Genomic DNA, 23,685 nt, shown 5'->3' on the forward strand with positions numbered 1-23,685 from the left:
TGTCAGACTTTATTTTGGGGGGCTCCAGAATCACTGCAGATGGTGATTGCAGCCATGAAATTAAAAGACGCTTACTCCTTGGAAGGAAAGTTATGACCAGCCTAGATAGCATATTAAAAAGCAGAGACATTTCTTTGCTAATAAAGGTCTGCCTAGTCAAGGCTATGGTTTTTTCAGTAGTCATGTATGGATGTGAGAGTTAGATGGTGAAGAAAGCTGAGCACCAAAGAATTGATGCTTTTGAACTGTGGTTTTGGAGAAGACTCTTGAGAGTCCCTTGGACTGCAAGATGATCCATCCAGTCCATTCTAAAGGAGATCAGTCATGGGTGTTCATTGGAAGGACTGATGTTGAAGCTGAAATTCCAAATCTTTTGCCACCTCATGCTAAGAGTTGACTCATTGGAAAAGACCCTAAAGCTGGGATGGATTGGGGGCAGGAGGAGAAGGGGACAGCAGAGGATGAGATGGCTAGATGGCATCACCGACTCGATGGACATGGGTTTGGGTAGACTCTGGGAGTTGGTGATGGACAGCGAGGCCTGGTGTGCTGTGATTCATGGGGTTGCAAAGAGTCGGACACAACTGAGTGATTGAACTGAACTGATATTCTGCTGTGTGTGGGGACTAGAAATGGGAGCAAGACATAAACTTAGGTCGAAAATAGAGAAGGTGCTGTTGATAAGTGGCTGCATTAAAACATTCAGGTTTAAAGTTGATGCATTCAGCAACTAACAATGGAGCAATTAATAGCATGTGAACCATTGTTGATGGGGATATGATAAAGGCAAACAGAAGGATATTTGATGAAAAGTATTGAAAAGCTTTGAATTAAAATAATTTATATCAACAAAATAGAGAATCTGGAAGTAGATCTCTATACATATACCAGTGTTATATATGAAAATTCAATTTAGAAGAATGAGGGTAGGTTATTTAATAACTAGTTCTGGCATATCTGGCCATCCCCTTTGCAGGAAATAAATTGGATCTCTATCTAATACAATATCTAAAAATTAATTCCGTGTGGAACGAATAATAAAAATTCTGCACTAAATTTGGGAGATTACATGTGCGTTCTTGTGATGAGGGTGACATGAATCATCACTATAAGTCTATAAACTATAAAGAAAGAAGGCTGTATTTGAATTTATGAAACAGCTTTGGATGAGAAAAGATAGCATATGAACAGTGTATTTGATAAAAATATTTACATTGCAAAGAAAGGACAAATGGATATCTCTTACATGAAATAACAAAAATATTGACAAAAAGGGAGCAGCAACAATACAGGAAAATAAGTGCAAGATATGAGGAAGCAAATCCAAATGTCTCACAATATATAAAGAGATGTTCATAGTTAGTAGAAGAGTAATGCAAATTAAGGTAACAATATATTTTAACTTTGTATTTTTGAGACTGCCTTCTCAGCCCCTACCCTTCTTGAAAAAGAAAAAAGGGGAAACAATAATCTTTTGCTGGCAGTAGACTAAAGGAAAAAGCTATTTTTATATTTTGCTGGTAGAAAGACGAATTAATGGAGTCTTTTAGGAAGATGATCTGACGACATCTATTAAAGTAAAAAGTATTCTGTGTACAGTAGTTGACCTAGCAAACCCATTCTTTGGCATCCAGCCCATTGAAACATACCTCTGCATGTAAAGGTTTCTGTACAAACATTTGTTTCAGTTCAGTTTAGTCACTCAGTTGTGTCTGACTCTTTGCAACCCAGTGGGCTGCAGCACGCCAGGCCTCCCTGTCCATCACAAACTCCCGGAGCCTACTCAAACTCATGTCCATTGAGTCGGTGATGCCATCCAACCATCTCATCGTCTGTCATCCCCTTCTCCTTCCGCCTTCAATCATTCCCAGTGTCAGGGTCTTTTTTAGTGTCAGTTCTTTGCATCAGGTGGCCAAAGTATTGGAGTTTCAGCATCAGCATCAGTCTTTCCAATGAATATTCAGGACTGATTTCTGTTTATTCATTCATTACACAAATAGTGGCAAAAAGACAGAAACAAAGTGTACAAGACAGAAACAAGGTATAGGTTTATTGGTAGAGTGACTGACTGAATAAATATGTATTTATTATTGAATATATATCTACAGCATGGAATCTTAGTAGCAGTTAAAAAGAATGAATCAGATATACACCAGTAGATTAGTAGGGATTTCTGTTGGGTATTATGCTGTGAGAAAAAATAAGGTAATGAAAAATGTGTGTGACATCCTTTATTTTAAAGAAAATGCGGTAACAGTACCATTTTATATATACAGATGTCTACGTGAAGATATGTAATTGGATATGACTATATGAGAATAGAAGTACAAGCTAGATAGATATTTGATTGTTTCCATATTGGGTTCTTTACTTGGGCCATCGGGGTGGGCAAATGGGTGCAAGAAAGGAAGGTATATTGTGAGACAAGGAACGATGCCCACAAAGGAAAAAGAAAGATTGCATTAAAAATAATACTTTTATGATAGCAAAATCATACTTATGCTTTAAAGTTAGTTATATATTTATGTATCTATATTTAAAGAATTAAAAAGATTGAATTTATGTTATTAATCAGTATAGCTCCTTTGGAAAGTGGTCTAACAAACTTCATCAAGCCATGTTCAAAGTCTTTGACCTAATCATTCTGTACCTGAAAGTTTATACTATGACCTAAAATAATATTAAAGTTAATGCATAGTGAAGTCATTGTGACGTTGACTCTATAGTAGGGAATATATTGGATAAACTGTAATGTTTAAAAGTAGAATAATGATTAGATTGTCATGCTGATGGTATATTATGCAGATGTAAATAATACAGTCATGAAGAGTACAGTTACAAAGCCCGTAATGACTTAGAAGTATATTAATAGTGTAATATATGAAAAAGGAATTTATAATTTCATGTGCAGTTGAAACATATATGTATGCATGTGAATAGTGGAAATGAATAGGCTAGGATGACATCATAGCAAATTGTTTTTATGTTGTTTTGACAATAAAATTCTCAATAAAAGTACAGTTCAAATATTGCAAAACAAAATTTAGAAGAAATACTTATTAAAAATTAATATGTAGCCTTATGATATATAATTTTCTTTGTGGTGAAACAATTTTAAGGTATGCTTTAGGCATTTGCAGACTGTAAATTTGGAGTCAACTGAGTCTCTTTATCAGGATCTTATCCTAAAAATTTCAGTCTCTTCATGATTTATTAATGAGAAATCTTTAGTTTCATGTGCCACATTTCTTACTATGAGAAAATTGTTGAGTATCTGGAAATAATTAGCATGATTTCATGCTTTTATAGTTACAGTGTTGGTACAAATTCAGATAGCCAGTTCTGTAACAACTTAGCTGTTGTATGTTATTCAATTATTTGATGATTAAAAACTTAGCTATTAAAAAACAAACAAACAAACAAAAACTTAGCTATTTTCAGAGTTGAACAATTATGTAGCTGATTTGTTCATTACATATTAGAGGAGAAAGAGAATTTGATTTTAATTGCCTATTCTATTTTTGGTGGATCTTTCCACATCTCTTATACACTTTACTTTTTGTATACTTGTGTGCATCTTACCTCACATTAGATTTTATGAGAGTTTGTGTACTTTGTATTTATCTGGTGTGGGTTCTTTTAATTTTCTTGGTTTGTGTTTGTTGTCTTTAATTGATTTGAAAAACTTTTAGCCAATATCTCTTTAAATATTCTCTCTTCTCTCTCTTTCTCTCTCTTTTTTTTTTTTTTTGGTGATTTTAATTACACATAATGATAGACCTTCTGAGACTGTCCTACAATTTATGGATGGATTCTTCTCTCTCTCTCTTTTTTTAGCCAATGTGTGTTTGTGTGTGTTCCAGTTTGAATAATATCTGTTGATCTATTTTCAAGGTCACTGCTTTTTTTTTTTCTATTCAGTACATTTTGATGATAAACCCATAAAATATATTTTCCTCCCTGATACATTACCAGCATTTCCATTTTACTCTTTTTAATAGTTTCCATCTATCTGTTGATAGCCATGTATGCATATTTTCTACTTTTCCATTGTATTCTTCTATCACAGCTGCTTTTTTTTTTTTTTTCTTTTTTAATTCCTGTCATCTGGATTATTGCCTAGCCTGGTTTTGATTTCTTTGTCTCTTGACAGTTTTCTTTCTCTTTTACTTGTCTCATAATTTTTGCTGCTGTTTGTAGAAGATGGAGGTGAATTGTATTTATGAATAAAAAGGGGCACATCTCTTTTAAGTCATTGGTGTTGAAACATCAACATGCTAATATCTAGCCTTATAATAAGTTTTCTTTGTGGTAAAATAATTTTAAAGTATCCTTAAGGCATTTGCAGACTGTGTAAATTTGGAGTCAACTGAGCATCTTTATCAGTATCTTATCCTAAAAATTTCATTCTCTTCATGATTTGTTAATGAGAAATCTTTAGCACCATAATGGTAAGTTAATGCTTTATGAAGCTAAGACAATTATGTGATAAATTGGTTAGCAAATTTAAAGGAAAATGCTGTGTAAGTCAAAAATGTAAAGAGACATTTAAATTTTGTTTTAATGAAGTACATAATTTAACTTTTTCAAGATACATGGCTTAAAAAAACTTCATTTAGAAATGTTTGTAGACTCATAAGAAGTTGCAAAGATAGTACAGAGAAGTCCTGTTTTGTTCAGTTTCCTAAATGGTTATATTTCATGTAACTATGGTACAATAATCTCCCCCCAGGTGGCACTAGTGGTAACGAACCCACCTGCAGGAGACATAAGAGATGCGGGTTTGATCCCTGGGTCAGGAAGATCCCCAAGAGAAGGGCATAATAGCCCACTTTAGTATTCTTGCCTGGAAAATCCCATGGACAGAGGAGTGGGTGGCAAAGAGTCAGGCACAATTGAAGCGATTTTGTATGCATAGTACAATGTTGAAACTAGGAAATTGATGTTGGTACAGTATGTGTGTACAGTTCTGTCATTTTACCACATCTGTAGATTTGTGTAACCAATGTCACATCAAAACACAGAACTATTCTGTCACCAGTGAGATCTCCTTGTGTCACCTTTCTATAGTCAGCCTTATTCCTCCCCTTCCTACCATCCCCAGCCCCCGGCAACTGCTAATGTGTTCTCCATTTTTACAGTTTTATCATTCTGACAGTGTTATATAAATGGAATCATACAGTTTTTGACCTTTTGAGAGTAGATTTTTTTTTCACTCAGTTAATGCCCTTGAGATTCATCTAACTTTTTGCATGTATCAGTAGTTCTTTTCTTTGTAATACTGACTAATATTATAGTAGCATGGATGTGGCACAGTTTTAACTGTTCACTTATTTTAGAACTTTTTGGTTGTTTCTGTTTTTTGACTGGTAAAAACAAAGGTATGAACAATCATGTACAGATTTTTGTATAGACATAAGTTTTCATTTCTTTGGGAGAAATACCCAGAGTATAATTGCTAGATATTTTTGTAAGTGTATATTTAACTTTTAAAGACACTGACAAATTATTTTCCAGAGTAACGGAAATGACTGTGCCATTTTACATCTCCACTAGTGTTTAAAAGATCTAGCTTCTCCACAGAATGGAAGAAAATATTTGCAAACCATATATCTGATAAGGAATTAATATTCTAGAATATACAGAGAGCTCCTAAAACTCAACAGGGCTTTTCTGGTGGGTCAGGGGTAAACAATTCGCTTGCCAGTGCAGGAGATGTGAGTTTGATCCCTGGGTTGGGAAGATCCCTCGGAGGAGGAAATGGCAATCTACTCCAGTGTTCTTGTTTGGAAAATTTCATGGACAGAGGAGCCTGGCAGTCTATAGCCCATGGGGTCACAAAAGAGCTGAACACGACTTAGGAACTAAATAATAACAGCAACAACAAAACTCAACACTAAAAAACAAAGTAGATTAAAAAATGGCTAACAGACTCAACTGACATCAGTTTGAGCAAGCTCCAGGAATTGGTGATGGGCAGGAAAGCCTGGATGCTACAGTCCATGGACTCACAAAGGGTCAGACGTGACTGAACGACTGCACTGAACTGAAAGGTCTTGAATAGACGTTTCTCTAAAGAAGTGCACATGCTGCACACTTGCTCAGCATCATTCATCCTTAGGGAAATGCAAAGTCAGTTGTAATGAGATACTACCTCACACTCATTAGGATGGCTACTCTTACCAAAAAAACCCCAACAACAGACAGACAAAAAACCCAAATAATAAGTTTTGATGACGATATAGAGAAATTGGAACTCTTGAGCACTGTTGGTGGGAATGCAAAGTGGTACTGCTGTTGTGGGAAACAACTGTATGGCAGTTCCTCCAGAAATTAAAACTAGAATTACCATATACTCTGACAATTCCACATCAGGATAGATACTCAGAATAATTAAAAGCAGAGTACAAGATACTGATTCATAGCAGTGTTCTTCACAAAAGCTGAGACATATGAAACAACCTAAGTATCTTGACATACATGGGTAAACAAAATGTGGCATAATGGAATATTATTCAGTTAAAAAGGAAGGGACTTCTGATATATGCTACAGCATGGAAGAACTTTGAGGACATTATACTGTGTGAAGTAAACCACTCACAAAGAGACAATTACTGTATAATTTCACTTATATAAGGTACTTAATGTAGTCAAAATCAGATAGACAGAACATAGAATGATGGTTGTCAGGGACTAGGGAGATGAGAATGGGGAATTAGCATTTAATGGGGACAGAGTTTTAGTTTTGCAAAGAAAAATGAAAAGACAGATAATGGTGACTTCATAATAATATGAATATGCTTAATACCACTGAACTCTACACTTAAACATGGTTAAGATGGTAAATTTTATGTGGTATTTATTTTACCACAATAAAAAAATCAACCATGATGATATTATTAACAACTTTATGCCAGCTGTTTTTTAGAAACTTAGAAGAAATAGACACATTTCTAGAAAAATATTACTTACAAAAAATGAGGGAGAAATTAAAAGTCTGAATCATCCTATAATTACAAGAAATTGAATCTTACCACAAAGAAAGCAACAAGTCCAGATGATTTGCTGAGCAAGTTTCTACCAAAATTTTAAGAAATAGGTTATTCCAATCTGATGCAATCTCTTTTAATTAATAGAAAAAGAGGATGTTGCCCCACCTAGTTCAGAAAGCCCTATGTAACCCTGATATCTAAACCAGATGAAGGCATTACAAGCAATGAAAATTACAGGTTATTTCACTCATGAGTGTAGATGAAGAAATCTCAAACAAGATATTTACTTTTGAAACGTACATTGTAAAAGAAGAAAAATGCTATCACCAAGTTCTGTTTATTTCAAGTATGCAAGGATAGATAACTATTATATGATCTATAAATGTAAATGATATTAATAGATTAAAAGAGAAAAATCATATGGTAATGTCAGTAAGGTAGAAAAAAGCATCTAATTATCAATGTAAATTCATGATTAAAATGCTTAGTAAATTAGGGAAGTTGGAAATTGTTTAACCTGTTGGGACTAAAAAAACCAACAATAATCAACAGACATGTTTTTAAATGGGGAAATATTGAAAACATTCCCTTTAAAAACAGGAATGTTACAGACATGAATGTTATCACCCATTCTAGTGATTTTATAGGTACATAACAAATCATCCTAAACTTAAGGGCATTAAACAACTATTTTATTATTCCTATAGATTCTGAGGGTCAGGAACTTGAACAGTGCAAAATAGGAAGGTTTGTTACTGCTCCCCGCTGTGGCTGGATAGCTGGAAGCTGGAATCATCTGAAAGTATTTTCATATATCTTGTGATTCGATTCCAGTTGCTGGCTGGGGACTCAGGTAATCAGTTGAAAAACTTGCAGGTGACTTCTCCACGTCATCTCTCCATGTGGCCTGGCTTGGCTTTTCTCACAACATGGCAGCTAGGTTACTAGTCAGGCAATACAAGGACACAATCAGAAATTACAGTTTTATGACCTAACTGGGAAAGTCACACATGTTAATTCTACTGTACAATATTGGTTTTGGAAGTTTAATGATTAATATCCCGCGGTTTCAAAAGGAGAAAACAGAGACATTATGACTCTTTGGAATGAGTATCAGTGTTTCATTCTGAGGAGAACATGTGAGTTAGGAGATATTTTTGATAATGTCTTTGAAGATTACAGTCACCACATTACCTCTTATACTTAGCACGTTATTGGAGGACATAGCCTGTGCTTGAAGATAAGAAAAATAAATTAGAGAGATAGAATTGGAAAGAAGTAAAATTGTTATCTGGAGATAATATGTTCATCTATATATAAAATCAAAAGATATGAATTATTAGATGTCAGTTTAGCAAAGATGAATGGATATAAGATTAATATACAAAAGTTAAAAGTTAGTTGTATTGTTACACAACAGCATCAGACAACTAGAAAATACAATTTAAAAGAAGATATTAATGTATCAATGTTTTTATCTAGGGATAAATCCAGTAGGAGATATATAAGACTTCTTCAGTGAAAATTATAAGATTTTATTAATAGGCATTAAGAAAGATTAATTATGTTACATCTTTTCAGTAACAAAATATTGTAAGCCACACAAATGTTTGTTGAAAAGAAAGTAACTGAATAAACTATGGTATATTAAAGTAGTAAAAAAGAATGAACAGCAGCTAAAATAATATTAGCAACATAATGTGAAAAAATTAAATCCCCTAAATTTATGTCATAGGATGCCCTATAAAAATAGCTAAAATATACCTTTTGGTGGTAGATATAAAATGGAATTTCATTAACTTGAAAACAAAGGAATGATGAAAAATAAATTTAGGATTGTGAGTCCAGAGAGAGCCAAGGAGGGGTTACATGTAATTTGTTAGGATCTTCAGTTTTATGCCAGGTGGTGGGTTTCCATATCTTAATTTTATTTAAAAAAATGGAATAAACAATTAAAAAAAAGACCAAATGCCTTGAGGCAGGAATATGATTGTTAGGGAGGCTATGTAGCTAGAACAGAGTGAGTCAGAGGGAGTTATAGTTTAGATCAGAGAGGCACTGGGCGCTCTCATTATGTCTAGGAGAAGAGTAAACACATTCTTAACAAGGGTTTAAAGCTGTCTGTGGTTAAATAACTGAACACTGAGACATTGTGTTTTAATTTTACTTTTACCCAACAACAACAACAATTTACCTTAGAGTTTTATGCTTATTATAGCAGAACAGCCATGTTCCAGATAGATGAGGTTATTAAATAGATCTGTCCAGATAAATGAAAATTCACTATAAATAGAAAAAGATAAAAAAAATGCATATAACACTATGAAAGATATGAAGCACTGTATAAAGTTGTCAACACTGTCCTGTATTGTTAACTAACAATTTTCTCTATTGCTCCTTATATAGAGTACCCTCATAATATTGTCTTAATATTGTGATGTAATTGTAGGCTTTTTGCAGAATACATTTTTTCTTCTAATCATTAGTTAGTCTCAATTTACAACTTTGTCTTCATGTTTGCTTTGCTTAGTGGTGAGGCTTGAGTTTGTGTTCTATAGAGGCATGAGTCTTTAGAAGAAATCACCTGTGTAGCAGAGTGGAGGATGGAATAGAAAGGAGCAAACTGGAAGCAGAAAACTATTTTGAAGGCTGATACTATGAACCAGATAACATAAAGGTGCTTTAACTAGGGTAAAAATATTAGCAGTTGAGTAGATAAATTCTAGAAGTATTTAAGACATAGAATTTGGTGAGAGAAGGAGGAGGCAAGGATGACTCCAGCTTTTGTTCTTGGCCAACTGTGAACGAATCCTAGAGGAAGAGTCAATTTTAGGTCGGTGGGAGAGATCTTAGGTTCAGGTTTGATTGTATTGAATTTGAAGTACCTGTTAGATGAAAAAGAAACTAGTCAGTTGTCTGTTGAGTTTATGGATCTGAAGCTCAGGAGGTGGATCTGAACTAGAGATCCCTTAGATTGTTTGTAAATAAAGTGAATCTGAAGGAATGAATAACCCAGAGACTTTATTTGAAGTGAGATAAAAATGCCAGCATTTAAAGGGTAGGTAGAAGAAGGACCTGTAAGGGAGACTGGGAAGAAGCAGTCGGAGAAACAGGAAAAAAGAGGGAACAAGTATGGTTGTTTTGCAAGCCGGAGATTGAGAGTGTTTTGAGAAGGAAAGACTGGTCAAATGCTGTTAGTGTTCAAATATGACAAGGAATTGAAAGTGTCTTTTTGCATTTGGTGAAAAGGAGGTAATTGGTTGCAGGCACGGTCTGTAGGTCTTTAAGAATAGAGCATCTATGATGTTGAGTTGTGAAAAGGAGAGGGCTGTGGTTGGAGAAGAATGTGCAGTTAAGGATGGTTTTGCTTTTGTTTTTGTTTTGTTTCATTTTTAAAGATGTAGGACGTGGAACATGTTTCAGTGTGAATAGGAAGGAGCCAAATAAAAGGGGAAAGTTGAATGTTTAATAAAGAGAAGGAATAATTGAGAGAGTCAGGTCTCAGAGCACAGATGGAGGAATTAGTCTCAAGTGGGTGGAGGAGTTCTTTTTCCTTATGAGCAGAATGAAGTGGAGTAGTTGGGCTTCCTTGGTGGCTCATATAGTAAAGAATCCGCAGGAGACCTGGGTTCGATCCCTGGGTTGGGAAGATCCCCGGGAAGAGGGCATGGCAACCCACTCCAGTATGCTTGTCTGGAGAATCCCTATGGACAGAGGAACCTGGCAGGCTACAGTCCATGGGGTCACAAAGAGTCGGACGCGACTGAAGTGACTAAGCACATCATAGTTGGGTACACGTGCTAGTAACTATAGTTTTGGTGGAAAAAAGTAAAGGACCTTCCCTTAAGATGCCTTCTTTGTTTAGCAGGAGGCTTGATCATGTACTTCGATTACTGAAAGTAATAGGTTGGAAAGTTTGAGGAGAGCTGAGAATCTTTGAAATAGCTTCTGGAGAAGGGGAGCAAGAGGCCTAATTAAAGAAAAAATGTATGTGGTTGGCAGCACTGTGGACTCAGTTGAAGATGGGAAACATGAATTTTATGATCCTTCTAAGCAGAAGACAGGCAATTGGATATTGTTGGTGGTTCTGTATGAGAGCTATTATCTCGTGCCTTGTAAGAACTCCAGGTTCTGAAACTATTGAGAAATAGAACCAAGAGTTATAAGAACCAGAAAAGTGTCTCTAGTCTTAAAAGTTTAATGTAAATGTGACTTGGATTGAGGCTGAAATGAGGTCTCCCGCAATTTCTCTCCTGAATTAAATTTATCCATTGGCTAAAAAATGTGAATCCAGGCTAAGAAAATGAAGTTTTTCTCTGGTGAATTTCCCTCTTGAGAGCTGGATCAGAGGAAGATTATATTGTTTATGGGCATAAAGTTCCCAGTGAGGAATCCAAAGAACTTGCTCTGTGCATGTATACTGACCTCTACACAGTGAGCAGAAGAAGATGGCAGAGGATGAGATGGTTAGATAGCATCACCCACTCAATGAACATGAATTTGAGCAAACTCCGGGAGATAGTGAAGGACAGGGAAGCCTGATGTGCTGCAGTCCATGTGGTCGCAAAGAGTAGGACACAACTTAGTGACTGAAAAACAATAACGACAGGAAGTTTCAAAATTACCATTAGCCACAATAATAATTGAATAAGAGAGTGAGTGTGGCACTATAATTTCTTCTAAGATGTAGACTTTTTGTGCTCAAACTCCAGTGTATTTTTCTTGGAGAAATAAGAGGAAAAGCAGAGTTATGGAGGAACTATTAGTAACTCATTTGCTTTCATTCAGTCATTTATTCCAAAAGCATTGATTCAAAACTACTTTTTGGAGTTCCTACTGTGTGCTAGGAACTGCATAGTTCAAGGTTCTAGGGAGTAAAAAAAGTTTAAGAAGTGGTCCATAAATTACTTTGGAAGACCTTATGGAAATTCAGGTAAATAATTTCCTTGACAAGATAAGCTTGAAATTCTGATTTTGTGTTTTGATTAGACTCTTCCATTTAGTTCAGCCTTAACTAATGGCTGTTCACTTTTACCTTGGCTAAGGGTGTGTGTGTCTGTCTGTGTTTCTGTGTGTTTCCTTTGTTATGTTTCCTCTTACCCATTTATATTTGCTTTGGATTGTCTGAAAAAAAATCACCTGTCTGTTACTTTTAGGAAACATGGCATGAAATAGTCTCAAATAGAAAAAAATTTGGATGTTGGTTAGCCAGTAATTTTCCAGATGGGATAGAGATTGACTTAAATGCTGAGTGGACAGTATAAGGCACTTTGGGATGACTGAATACTCTGGATAATCTCTGGAGATGGTAATTTTTGAAGTCAGTTACTTAAATTGTCTACTTTTCTATTTGGTGTTTGTTTGCATTTTATTTTGAGCAACTTTGGTGTCTGAGATACACTTTTACATTTTGTATAAATATTTATAATACGGGAACATGTCATAAAGAAGACTAACATGAAACATTTTCCATTTATTCACTGATTAAAGGCTAGTTTAAAATATTTAAGCCTTCTCTTACCGTTTGTTTTGAAAAATAAAACTTGCCTTGAGTTTTCTTTTCAGAGTAGTATTTCAACGCAAATAAAGAGTACTTGATTCATTGTGCCGTGATTTTTTTTATGCTGTCATTAAAAAAGTCAATTATGAGAGCTCACAGTTCAAAGTTGTAAAAGGCTTGTTATGGCCTAAGTCCATCTTATGATGCCCTCTCTTCCAGCCTGTCCATTTCTTGCTTTCTAGAAGCAAGATGTTTAACAGCATATATAGCTGAATCTTTAGTGTTTAGCAGTTAATCACAAAATAACATTTATTATTGCTATGTCTTGATTTTTAAATTTCATACCCATTGTCTTTCCAATATGGAAGATCAGACCTAAACTGTCTTTTACCTCTGGCTCATACCACATCCTTCATCATCTTTCTCTTACCTTCCCAATATGGTTATATTATAATTTTGGTACAAGTAGTTATTCACTGTTAACGTTATTATGACCGTGTAAATACTACTCACAGCTGAAAAATGTAGTACATTATGTTTGCTTTTCCTGTCTAACACATTGTTTTCTCACTGTTTTCATTTAGCTAATTTTCTAATCACTTATTCAAGCCTAAATTTTTCTCCAGTTGTTTAAAATTACTCTTATTATGGTAAAACAGAGACAGTCTATTAATTTCATTTCCTAGAATACATCTCCCAGGAGCTTTCTTCTCTACTCCAATTTAGACTTGTTGCTGTCTCCTCTTGCTACTCACTTCATTTTTCTGGGATAATTCCTTTTGTTTTTCACTTTAGTTGGATCTCCTTTTTCTTAATCCTGTCTCCCTCATGTCTTATTCCTTTGGTTTATTTCATAGAATTGTTGGGAAATAACTCTTTTTTTGAGACTGTCAGGTGTGAATATGACTTATTTTCCTTCTACTTGATCACTTGTTGAATTGGCTGATTATAAAGTTCTATGTTGTGGAATTTTCCCTCAAAATCTTAGCATCATCGCTTCATTGTTTTTTGCCTTTCAGTGATGCTCTTGTAAAGTCTAATACCATTACATATATTCTCTATCCATTGTACAAAACCTATTTTATCTCTTTATAAGCTTGTAGGATCTTCTCCTTTTTTGTAGGATGTAAGACACTGCACTCCTAGTGTGGCTTTTTACTTCTATTTTCTTAGACATGTGAGCAACCATTAAATCTGCAAATTATATCCTTTAGTTTTAAAAATTTTCTTTTATTATTTGGCTCATGATTTATCTTTTGTTTTCTCTATTCTTTCTAGAATTCCTAAAGTTAAATATTGCATATTCTAGACTGGATCTTATAATTTCTTATATTTTTACTCTGATATCTCATTTCTTTTTCTTTTATACTCTGCTTCTTAAAGGAGATTTTCTTAGCTTTATTACCCAACCTGAAGTGTTTCATTTCTGTAATCATTTATATTTTCAAGACCTTAGTCTGGTTATATACCACCCAACTTCCCTCCCAAATTAAAGCTTCTTGTTCTTATTTCATGAATGCACTCTCTTCTGATCTCAACTCTCTGAAGGTATTCATTATAGTTTTTATTTTTTAGCAAATATTTCTCTCATATGTAGTCTCTGTTTCTTCCATCTTTTTTCCTTTTTTTGGGGGGGTTCATTTCTGTTTTTCATATTGTTGTTTTTGTTCAGTCTCTAAGTTATATCTGACTCTATACAGCCTCATGGACTGCAGCATACCAGGCTTCCCATCCTTCACTGTCTCCTGGAGTTTGCTCAGATTGAGTCAGTGATGCTATCTAACCTTCTCATCTTTTGCTGTTGTCTTCCCCTTTGCTTTCAGTCTTTCCCAGCTTCACATTCTTTTTCAGTGAATCAGCTCTTTGCATCAGGTGGCCAAAGTATTGGAGCTTTAGCTTCTTCATAAGTCCTTCCAATGAATGTTCAGGGTTGATTTTCTTTAGGATTGACTAGTTTAATTTCCTTGCATTCCAAGGTACCCTCAATAGTCATCTCCAGCACCACAATTCAAAATAATCAATTCTTCAGCACTCAGCCTTCTTTGTGGTCCAATTCTTACATCCATACATGACTACTGGAAAAACCATAGCTTTGGTTATACAGACCATTGTTCACAAAATGATGTCTTTGCTTTTTAATATGCTCTTTGGGTTTGTCATAGCTTTCCTTCCAAGCAGCAGGCATCTTTGTTTCATGGCTGCAGTCACCATCTGCAATGATTTTTGGAGCCCCAAGAAATAAAATCTGTCATTGCTTCTGCTTTTTCCCCTTCTATTTGCCATGAAGTGATGGGACCAGAGTGCCATGATCTTAGTTTTTTGAATGTTGAGTTTTTTTTTTTTTATTATTTTTTTATTAGTTGGAGGCTAATTACTTCACAACATTTCAGTGGGTTTTGTCATACATTGATATGAATCAGCCACAGATTTACACTGGGAAGACCCAGAGGAATCGGGTGGAGAGGGAGGTGGGAGGGGGGATCGGGATGGGGAATACGTGTAAATCTGAATGTTGAGTTTTAAGCCAGCATTTTCACCCTCCTCTTTTACCCTTATCTAGAGGATCTCTAGAGGACCCACTCCAGTAATGTTGCCTGGAGAAATCCATGAACATAGGAGCCTGACAGGCTACAGTCCATGGGGTTGCCAAGAGTCAGGCATGACTGGGCAGCTACCACTCACAGAGGATCTTTAGTTCCTCTTCCCTTTCTGCCATTAGAATGGTATTATCTGCATATCTGATGTTGTTGATATTTTTCCTGCTATCTTGAATCCAGCTTGTGAGTCATCCAGCCTGGCATTTTGCATGATGTACCCTGATTATAAGTTAAGTAAGCAGGATGACACTATACACTTTGTCATACTCCTTTCCCAATTTTGAACCAGTCTGTTGTTCCATGTAAGATTATAACTGTTGCTTCTTGATCCACGTACAGGTTTCTTAGGAGACAGGTAAGGTGGTCTGATACTCTCATCTCCTTAAGAATTTTCTATAGTTTGTTGTGATTTACATAGACAATGTAAATTGTCTTTGACAATGGCTTTCACATTGTCAGTGAAGCAGGAGTAGATGTTCTTCTGGAATTTCTTTGCTTTCTCTCTTATCCAACAAATGTTGGCAATTTGATCTCTGGTTCCTCTGCTTTTTCTAAACCCAGCTTGTACATCCTGAAGTTCTCAGTTCATGCACTGCTGAAGCCGAACTTGAAGGATTTTGAGTGTAATCTTAATGAGTATGCAGAATGAGCACAATTCTCCTGTGGACACTCTTTGGCATTGCCCTTATTTGGGACTGGAATGAAAATTGACCTTTTCCAGTCTTATGGCTACTTCTGAGTTTTCCAAATTTGCTGGCATAATGAGCACAGCACTTTAAAAACATTCACTTTTAGTGTTTTAAATAGCTCAGCTGGAATTCTGTCACCTCCACTAGCTTTGTTCCTAGTAATGCTTCTTAAGGCCCACTTGACTTCACACTCCAGAATGTCTGGCTCTAGGTAAGTTACCGCACCAACTATGGTTATCCTGGTCATTAAGACATTTTTAAAATATAGTTCTTCTGTGTATTCTTGCCACCTCTTAATATCTTCTGCCTCTGTTAGGTCCTTGCCATTTCTGTCCTTTATTGTGCCTATCCTTGCATGAAATATTCCCTTGATCTCTCCAATTTTCTGAAGAGATCCCTAGTTTTTCCCATTCTGTTGTTTTCCTTTGCTTCATTGCATTGTTCATTGAAGAAGGCCTTCTTATCTCTCCTTGCTATTCTGTAGAATTCTGCATTCATTTGGATATATCTTTCCCTTTCTCTCTTGCTTTTCACTTCTCTTCTTTCTTCAGGTATTTGTAAAGCCTCCTCAGACTGCCACTTTGACAGCTTGCCTTTTTTTTTTTTTCCTTTTGGATGATTTTGTTCACTGACTCCTGTATAGTGTTATGAAACTGTCCATAGTTCTTCAAGCACTCCATCTACCAGATCTAATCTCTTGAATCTATTCATCACTTTACTGTATAATCATAACGGATTTAATTTAGGTCATACCTGAATGGCCTAGTGGTTTTCCCTATTTTCTTCAATTTAAGCCTGAATTTTTCAGTAAGGAGCTGATGATCTGAGCCACAGTCAGCTTCAGGTCTTGTTTTTGCTAACTGTGTAGAGCTTCTCATCTTTGGCTGCAAATAATGTAATCGATCTGATTTTGGTATTGACCATTTGGTGATGTCCATGTGTGGAGTCGTCTCTTGTATTCTTGGAAAAGGGTGTTTGCTATGACCAATGACCAAATGTGTTCTCCTGACAAAACTCTGTAAGCCTTTGCCCTGCTTCATTTTGTGCTTTAAGGCCAAACTTGCCTGTTACTCTAGATATCTCTTGTTTCCTCCTTTTGTATTTCAGCTCCCTGTGATGAACCAAATGTCTCTTTTTGGTGTTAGTTTTAGACGGTCTTGTAGGTCTTTATAGAACTGTTCAACTTCAGCTTCTTTGGCATCAGTGGTTGGGGCATAGACTTGGGTTACTGTGATGTTGAATAGTTAGCGTTGGAAATGAACCGAGATCATTCTGTCATTTTTTGAGGTTTTACTCAGATATTGCATTTCAGACTCATCTGTTGACTATGAGGGCTACTCCATTTTTTTTAGTAAGGGTTTCCTGCCCACAATAGTAGATATAATAGTATTCTGAATATTAACTTTGCCCATTCCCCTCCAATTTAGTTCACTGATTCCTAAGATGTTAATGTTCACTCTTGCCATCTCCTGCTTGACCATGTCCCCTTGATCTTGATTCATGGACCTAACATTCCAGGTTCCTATGAAGTATTGTTCTTTACAGCGTTGAACTTTACTTTCACACCAGACACATCCACAACTGAGCATCATTTCTGCTTTGGCTCTGTCACTTCATCCTTTCTGGAGCTATTAGTAATTGACCTCTGCTCTTTTCATATTAGCTATTTTTTTTTTTGTCATTTGAATACTCTTATTGTTTTTTCCTCCGTATTTTAAACTTTTTATTTTTATTAGGATGTAGCTGATTAGCAATGTTGTGGTAATTTCAAGTAAACAGTAAATGGACTCAGACATACATATACATGTATCCGTTCTTCCCCACTCCCCTCTCCTGTCCAGGTTGGCACATAACATTGAGCAGAGTCCATGTGCTGTACAATAGGTCCTTGTTGATTATCTATTTTAAATATAGCAGTGTGTACATGGCCTTCTCAAAGGCAGCCAAATTATCTCTCCGCCGCCCCCTGGCAACCGTAATTTCATTTCTACATATCTGTGATTGTCCTTGGCTCTTTTCAGATATAAATGAGACACTAATAATAAGGTAGCTTATGCTTATGTAAGGATTAAAGTGTGTCAGACATTGTTCTAAGTGCTTCGTCTATTTTAACTTAGTTAATCCTTACAAGGACTTTAGGAATTGGTTACCATTATTATTATTCCTATTTGACAGATGAGAAAACTGAGTCATAAAATGATAAATAAGTTGCCCAGTTTTACACAGTTTGGTAAGTGGCAGAGCTAGAATCTGAATCCAGGCAGCCGAATTCTGTATTTCCTTCTTGTAACAGTTACACTTATTTTGTCTCTTAATGAAATAAGGAGCAAATTAGAAATTCCATGTATGTGGGTTGCTGTTCAGTAGCCCAGTCATGTCCGACTCTTTGCGACCCCGTGGACTGCAGCGCACCAGGCCTCCCTGTCCCTCACCATCTCCTGGAGTTTGCCCAAAGTTCATGTTCATTGCATCGGTGATGCTGTCTAGCCATCTCATCCTTTTGATGCCTTCTCCTTCTGCCTTCAGTCTTTCCCAGCATCAGGGACTTTTCCAATGAGTCATCTGTTTGCTTCAGATGACCAAAATACTGGAACTTCAGCTTCAGCATCAGTCCTTCCAGTGAGTATTCATGGTTGATCTCTCTCAAGATTGACTGGTTTAATCTCCTTGCTGTCCAAGGGACTCTCAGAAGTCTTCTCCCCCACCACACTTTGACGGCATCAATTCTTTGGCATTCTGCCTTCTTTATGGTCCAGCTTTCACAACTGTGGGCTTCCCTGGTGGCTCAGATGGTGAGGAATCCACCTGCAGTGCGGAAGACCTGGGTTCTATCCCTGGGTTAGAAAGATCCCCTGGAGAAGGGAACAGTTACGCACTCCAGTATTCTTCCTAGAGAATTCCATGGACAGAGGAGCCTGGCAGTCTACAGTACATGGGGTTGCAAAGAGTTGTACACAACTGAGTGACTTTCACTTTTCACTCTCACAACCATATGGGACCACTGGGAAGATCATAGCCTTAAGTATACAGACCTTTGTCGGCAGAGTAATGTCTCTGCTTTTCAACACACTGTCTAGGTTTGTCATCACTATTCTGCCAAGAACCAATCGTTTTCTGATTTCATGGCTGCAGACATTGTCTGCAGTGATTTTGGATCCCAAGAAGAGGAAATCTGTCACTACTTCCACCTTTTCCCCTGCTATTTGCCACGAAGTTATGGGACCAGATGCCATGATCTTATTTTTTTTTTAATATTTAGTCTTAAGCTGGCTCTTTCACTTTCCTCCTTCACCTTCATCAAGAGGCTCTTTAGTCCTCTTTGCTTTCTGCCATTAGAGTGGTATCATCTGCATATCTGAGGTTGTTGATATTTCTCCCGCTAATCTTGATTCCAGCTTGTAATTCATCTAGCCTGGCATTTCTTATGATGTGTTCAGCATGTAGATTAAACAAACAGGATGACAGCCGACAGCCCTTTCGAACACCTTTCTTGATGTTGAACCAATCAGTTGTTCCATACAGGGTTCTAACTGTTGCTTCTTGACCCGTATATGGGTAGGATTTGTCAACGTAGTGTTACCTGAGTGAGCTGTATCTTTGTGGAATGTCTGGTGAGGTCCTTTGTCAGGGAGTGATTAGATTAGATCAGAGAAGAATTTTATAATCTACTGTTTAGAAGTTGAAGACCTGCAACTGGCAGTTTGGTTGCTGAGTGGTGAAAGAAGATGGGGGACTGGGTCTCAAAATTTAATACAATTTTGATTTATTCACCTGTCTCTGATCTTCCAGTGTGGAGATTCTTGCTTTTATACTGTCCAAAGATTAAACCTTCAGTCTTCTGTGATGAGGAATTGTTAATTGCCCAGTTGTGCCGATTCTGGGAGGGGATCTTGGGATATATCTGTGGTTCTTAGGTTGAGTCTCATCTTTACTCGTCTTTCAGTGCTGCCCATTCCTGAGCCTTTTGTGGTTTCCCTGATACAAACGTGACTGATTCTCATTTTCCCCTCTGATAGCGTAAGATTCGTCTTCCTTGTACTTGCATTCCGTTTTTTTTTTTTCCAGTTTTTTTTTCTTTTTACCTACTCTTTGACCTTTGTTTATGTGGAAGCAAACAATCCAATCCTTCCTTGCTATCTTTTAGGAGAAGATTTTAGGAAAAGACTTGAGTATAATCCATGTGTCATTTTAAATTCTCTTGAAATAAATTTCAGTTGTCTCCTTTTACCTGAAGGATTTCATGATGCTCCAACTTCTGAAAAATTTTTCCCACCTTAGATGTTCTTCTTCTTTTCTAAGACCCTTTTATATTTTGTGTTATTTATATTTGCATGCTCTTCTTACACCTTGCCCTCTGGTCTACAGCAGACTGTAACTTCGGACCTTGAGTGATCCCTTCTGTAGAGTTGCTCAGTAAAAATGTTACATGAAGCGTTGTGCATGGATAGAGGAGCCTGGTGGGTTAGAGTCCATGGGGTCACAAAGAGTCGCACACTGCTTAGCGACTAACACATTTTTCTTTTCTAAGTGTTGTGTCTATGTTTTTCTTGTGAAATATCAGCAATATATTAAATACTGAGGGTAATTTAGGAGAGAATTAATACAATAATGCAAAAAAGAGATTAAATTCTGATATAAAGAAGTCTGAGAATTGTCGTTGCTCAGTCACTAAGTCATGTCCATTGTTAAACCTGGATTTTATGAAATCTTTCAACAGAAAGATAGCTAATCATAACAAAGTGTTCATCTCTCCACTTGCCATGATACGGATATGCCAATTTTTTGGCCAGGCTCATGATCCTATAACTTATATGACAGAAATATTTGGTGTTGCTTTATTTTATTTGTTCTTCAGGCAGATAATGTTAAGTGCTGGAAGTCTTCTAAAAGGTTAATAAATGCACTGTAGATGAAGAATTGTTCTAAATGTATTGGAATAACTAAATCCATAAAGAAGCCCACACTTGTAATATTTCCTTTAAAAACTAATTTTTAGTTTTTGTATTTTGTAAAGTTGATTTTGACAAATCAGTGCTGTTAATTTTGCTTCCTCCTCCTCTTTAAAATGTTCAGAAGGGAACAGAAACTATTTCAGAATTTGAAGCTAAATTATTCAGAGAAAGACTGTTACTTTAAAATAATCTTTATTTCTCTAGTACTGTATTTTAAGAAACTCAGGACACATTTGCCTCTTAAAATATATTAATATTTCTTTGAAAATAAAATACCGAAAGACTCATCTGCATTTTAATATGTAATAATTGCTGGGATATGGAAAGCATCTGTGGTCACTAACATCTTCTTTTGTAGAGCTAAATCAGTACTTAAGAAGCTGATGGTATTTGGTTGATTACCACAGGCAAACAGGCTGGAATGATTCTTAGGCATGGGTATTTGTTCTTGTTTTCAAATTTTCTGGTATCTTAACAAATAACTTATTGGACTGTGTCATATGAAAACACATAGATGCATTACTTTAAAAATTGCATTCTTTTGAAACCAAATTATTTGCGTACAGTGTTTGCAGATGCTAAAAATAGCTTTTAATTGTCTCCTGAGATTTGTGGGACACATGGAAAAGACAAACTTGGTGTTTATAGTTTGACTTGGTTAATTCTCTGTATCCATATCACTCTTCTTTCATAATTTCTTCATGAAAAATGTAAGCACACACAGATTTCTACTCACTTGCATCAGAATTGTGAATTCCATTTCAAACTAACCACCATCAAAAGTTTCTGAAAGTCTGGTTCATATTTTTTAAGTGTATGTGGATGATTTGCTTCGTTTTGATTTTTGGAGAAGTACATCTTTTGAAAATTTTTCAACAGATTGTTAAATTGTGGGTAATGATGACAATACTGGTATTATAATTTGGTATGTCCATTTTTATAATGTATTGAATATTTCTATCTGTATATTTCTTATAGTGTCATTGCCTACTGAGTTTCTGTGAAAATAAATTTTCTTTGTCTATTAAAACGATCCTGAGATTGCTTTTTACTGTTTACTTTTCTTTGACTATTTTTGAGTTTTATTTTTCAAGGCATTAGTGTTAATTAATCCCATGGACAGTGGAGCCTGGCAGGCTGTGGTCCCTGGGGTTGCAAAGAGCTGGACATGACTGAGCATGTGCACAAACAGTAGTAGTTTTGGTGATGAGGTAAAGCGTGACAGCTGCTTTGTCAGTAAAATGCCTTAGAAAATACCTTGAGAATTATTGCTTAGCATATATAGTTTAATTTGCTCAGCTGTTTTTGTTCTTTTTTTAGAAGTTGGAGAAGGTTTTCTGTAATGAAGTCCATCTTGTATTATTGAGTCAAGAAAGCTGTAATTAATATTTGAACATGTCCACTTTTGAAAGATAGAAAAGAAAAACCAGTTATTGACCAGAGTGTGACTTCTGTCCACCAATTAACAATTTATTGTAAATTTAGTTTTGTTTGGATATATATCACTTATTACTTGTTTTACCTTTCTAGGTTTTTTAGTTCTTTCACGGTTTGTTCGATGAAAGCATCTCCTTTTTCTTTTTTTTTTAAAGCCCAGGCACTCATAGTTTTACCCTCTTATTTTTGTAGTATGCATTTAGGACAGAATAAAGCATGTATTATCCCACTGCCTGTCTCGCTTACATATTTTAAGGGTAAAGAAGAGAGGTATTCTGGATATTTGCTTGTGTTTTTCTCTTCCCTGGTCTCCATGAATACATGACTTGATTTATCTTGATCAGCCTAGTAACTTGCTCCACATTTTTCCAAAAGTGCAAAGCAGTTTCAGCTAAAAATACACATATCAAAATGCTCCAGAAGTTGTGGCCACAGCTCAAAAATGCTGATCAATTTTGAAAATCTAAATCAACCTCGGCCATGAAACCAAGGGAAGAACCTTTGTGGTGTGGGACAGATTTCCAAAAATTCACCACAGTCCTGTTCTTAGCTGGAGTTTGTGCTGATGTTGCCAGACAACTGAGGAATAGATGCAAAAAGCAGGAAGCATTATTGAATTGAGCCCTAGTGCCAATTTGGGAAAAGCAAATTAAAATGTAAAAGAATATTTTTCCACTCCTGGCGTCTCAACACAAAATGGCAAAATACATGGTTGCTGAAAAAGTCACAGAAATTGTTAATATTGCCAGAATGGCTAATTTTGTCAAACAAAATCTCAGTCTTTTTATGCTAAAAATGCATATGCATTTAGTTAAATCATTTTCTTAACCCAAATGAAATAGTTCTAATTTACAAATCAAAAAACCAAATCAAAATGTATATACCCTTAAGTGAGAGAAGTGTTTTGACATAAATGACTATGTGTGTGGGCTTGTTTCAATGTCTTCTGTTTTTCAGGTGCACTTAAAGAATGGATGATGATGATTTTGGTGGTTTTGAGGTATGTGCTATTATTTACCTTATTTTACTTGTGTAATTGTTTTAAATGTATTATTAATCATTGATGTTCATGATCCTTTCTTGATCATTTTCAATGTAACTCTGGAATAAAAAAATGAAATGCAGAAAAATTAAAATATATTCCCTCTGCAAGTTAAAATTGATTTATTATTATTGAACACTTGATCATACCCATAGGAATGTTTTAAATTGAGGTAATTCAGTGCTACTGGTGGAAGCACTGAAGAAGAGATGTGAGAAATTGTCAGCAGATGGTTCTGTTGGGATACATATCTGTTAGGAAATACTTGTGAGATGAGGGATGAGTGTTGAAGACCTGTGACATATTTTCATGTTTATGCCTGTAATGAGTTGATTTAGTGTATGAAGTACATCGTCTTTTTGTGGCTTACAGAGCTAATTAGTGTGTTTGTGTTGTTATTCTCTCAGGTTTTAGAGGGATGCTTTGTAAGGAAATTGTTAACTGAAGAAGTCCTGTCTTTTCCTTAATCCTTTTCA

At 35.8% G+C, this 23,685-nt stretch overlaps 1 protein-coding gene across 4 annotated transcripts in view; it reads left to right on the forward strand.

Moving 5' to 3' along the window:
• CCDC91 (coiled-coil domain containing 91) overlaps nucleotides 1-23,685 on the forward strand; it is a 371,982-nt gene that overhangs the window by 63,125 nt on the left and 285,172 nt on the right. For all 4 annotated transcript variants that reach the window (XM_043880595.1, XM_043880597.1, XM_043880594.1 and 1 more), the window contains one exon: nucleotides 23,125-23,167. In XM_043880595.1, coding sequence (XP_043736530.1) covers nucleotides 23,138-23,167 — 30 coding nt within the window. In that variant the 5' untranslated portion in view covers nucleotides 23,125-23,137. The remainder of the gene's footprint in view (nucleotides 1-23,124; nucleotides 23,168-23,685) is intronic.

The sequence above is a fragment of the Cervus elaphus genome, chromosome 22, assembly GCF_910594005.1.
Source record: "Cervus elaphus chromosome 22, mCerEla1.1, whole genome shotgun sequence".
NCBI classification, from domain to species: Eukaryota; Metazoa; Chordata; class Mammalia; order Artiodactyla; family Cervidae; genus Cervus; species Cervus elaphus.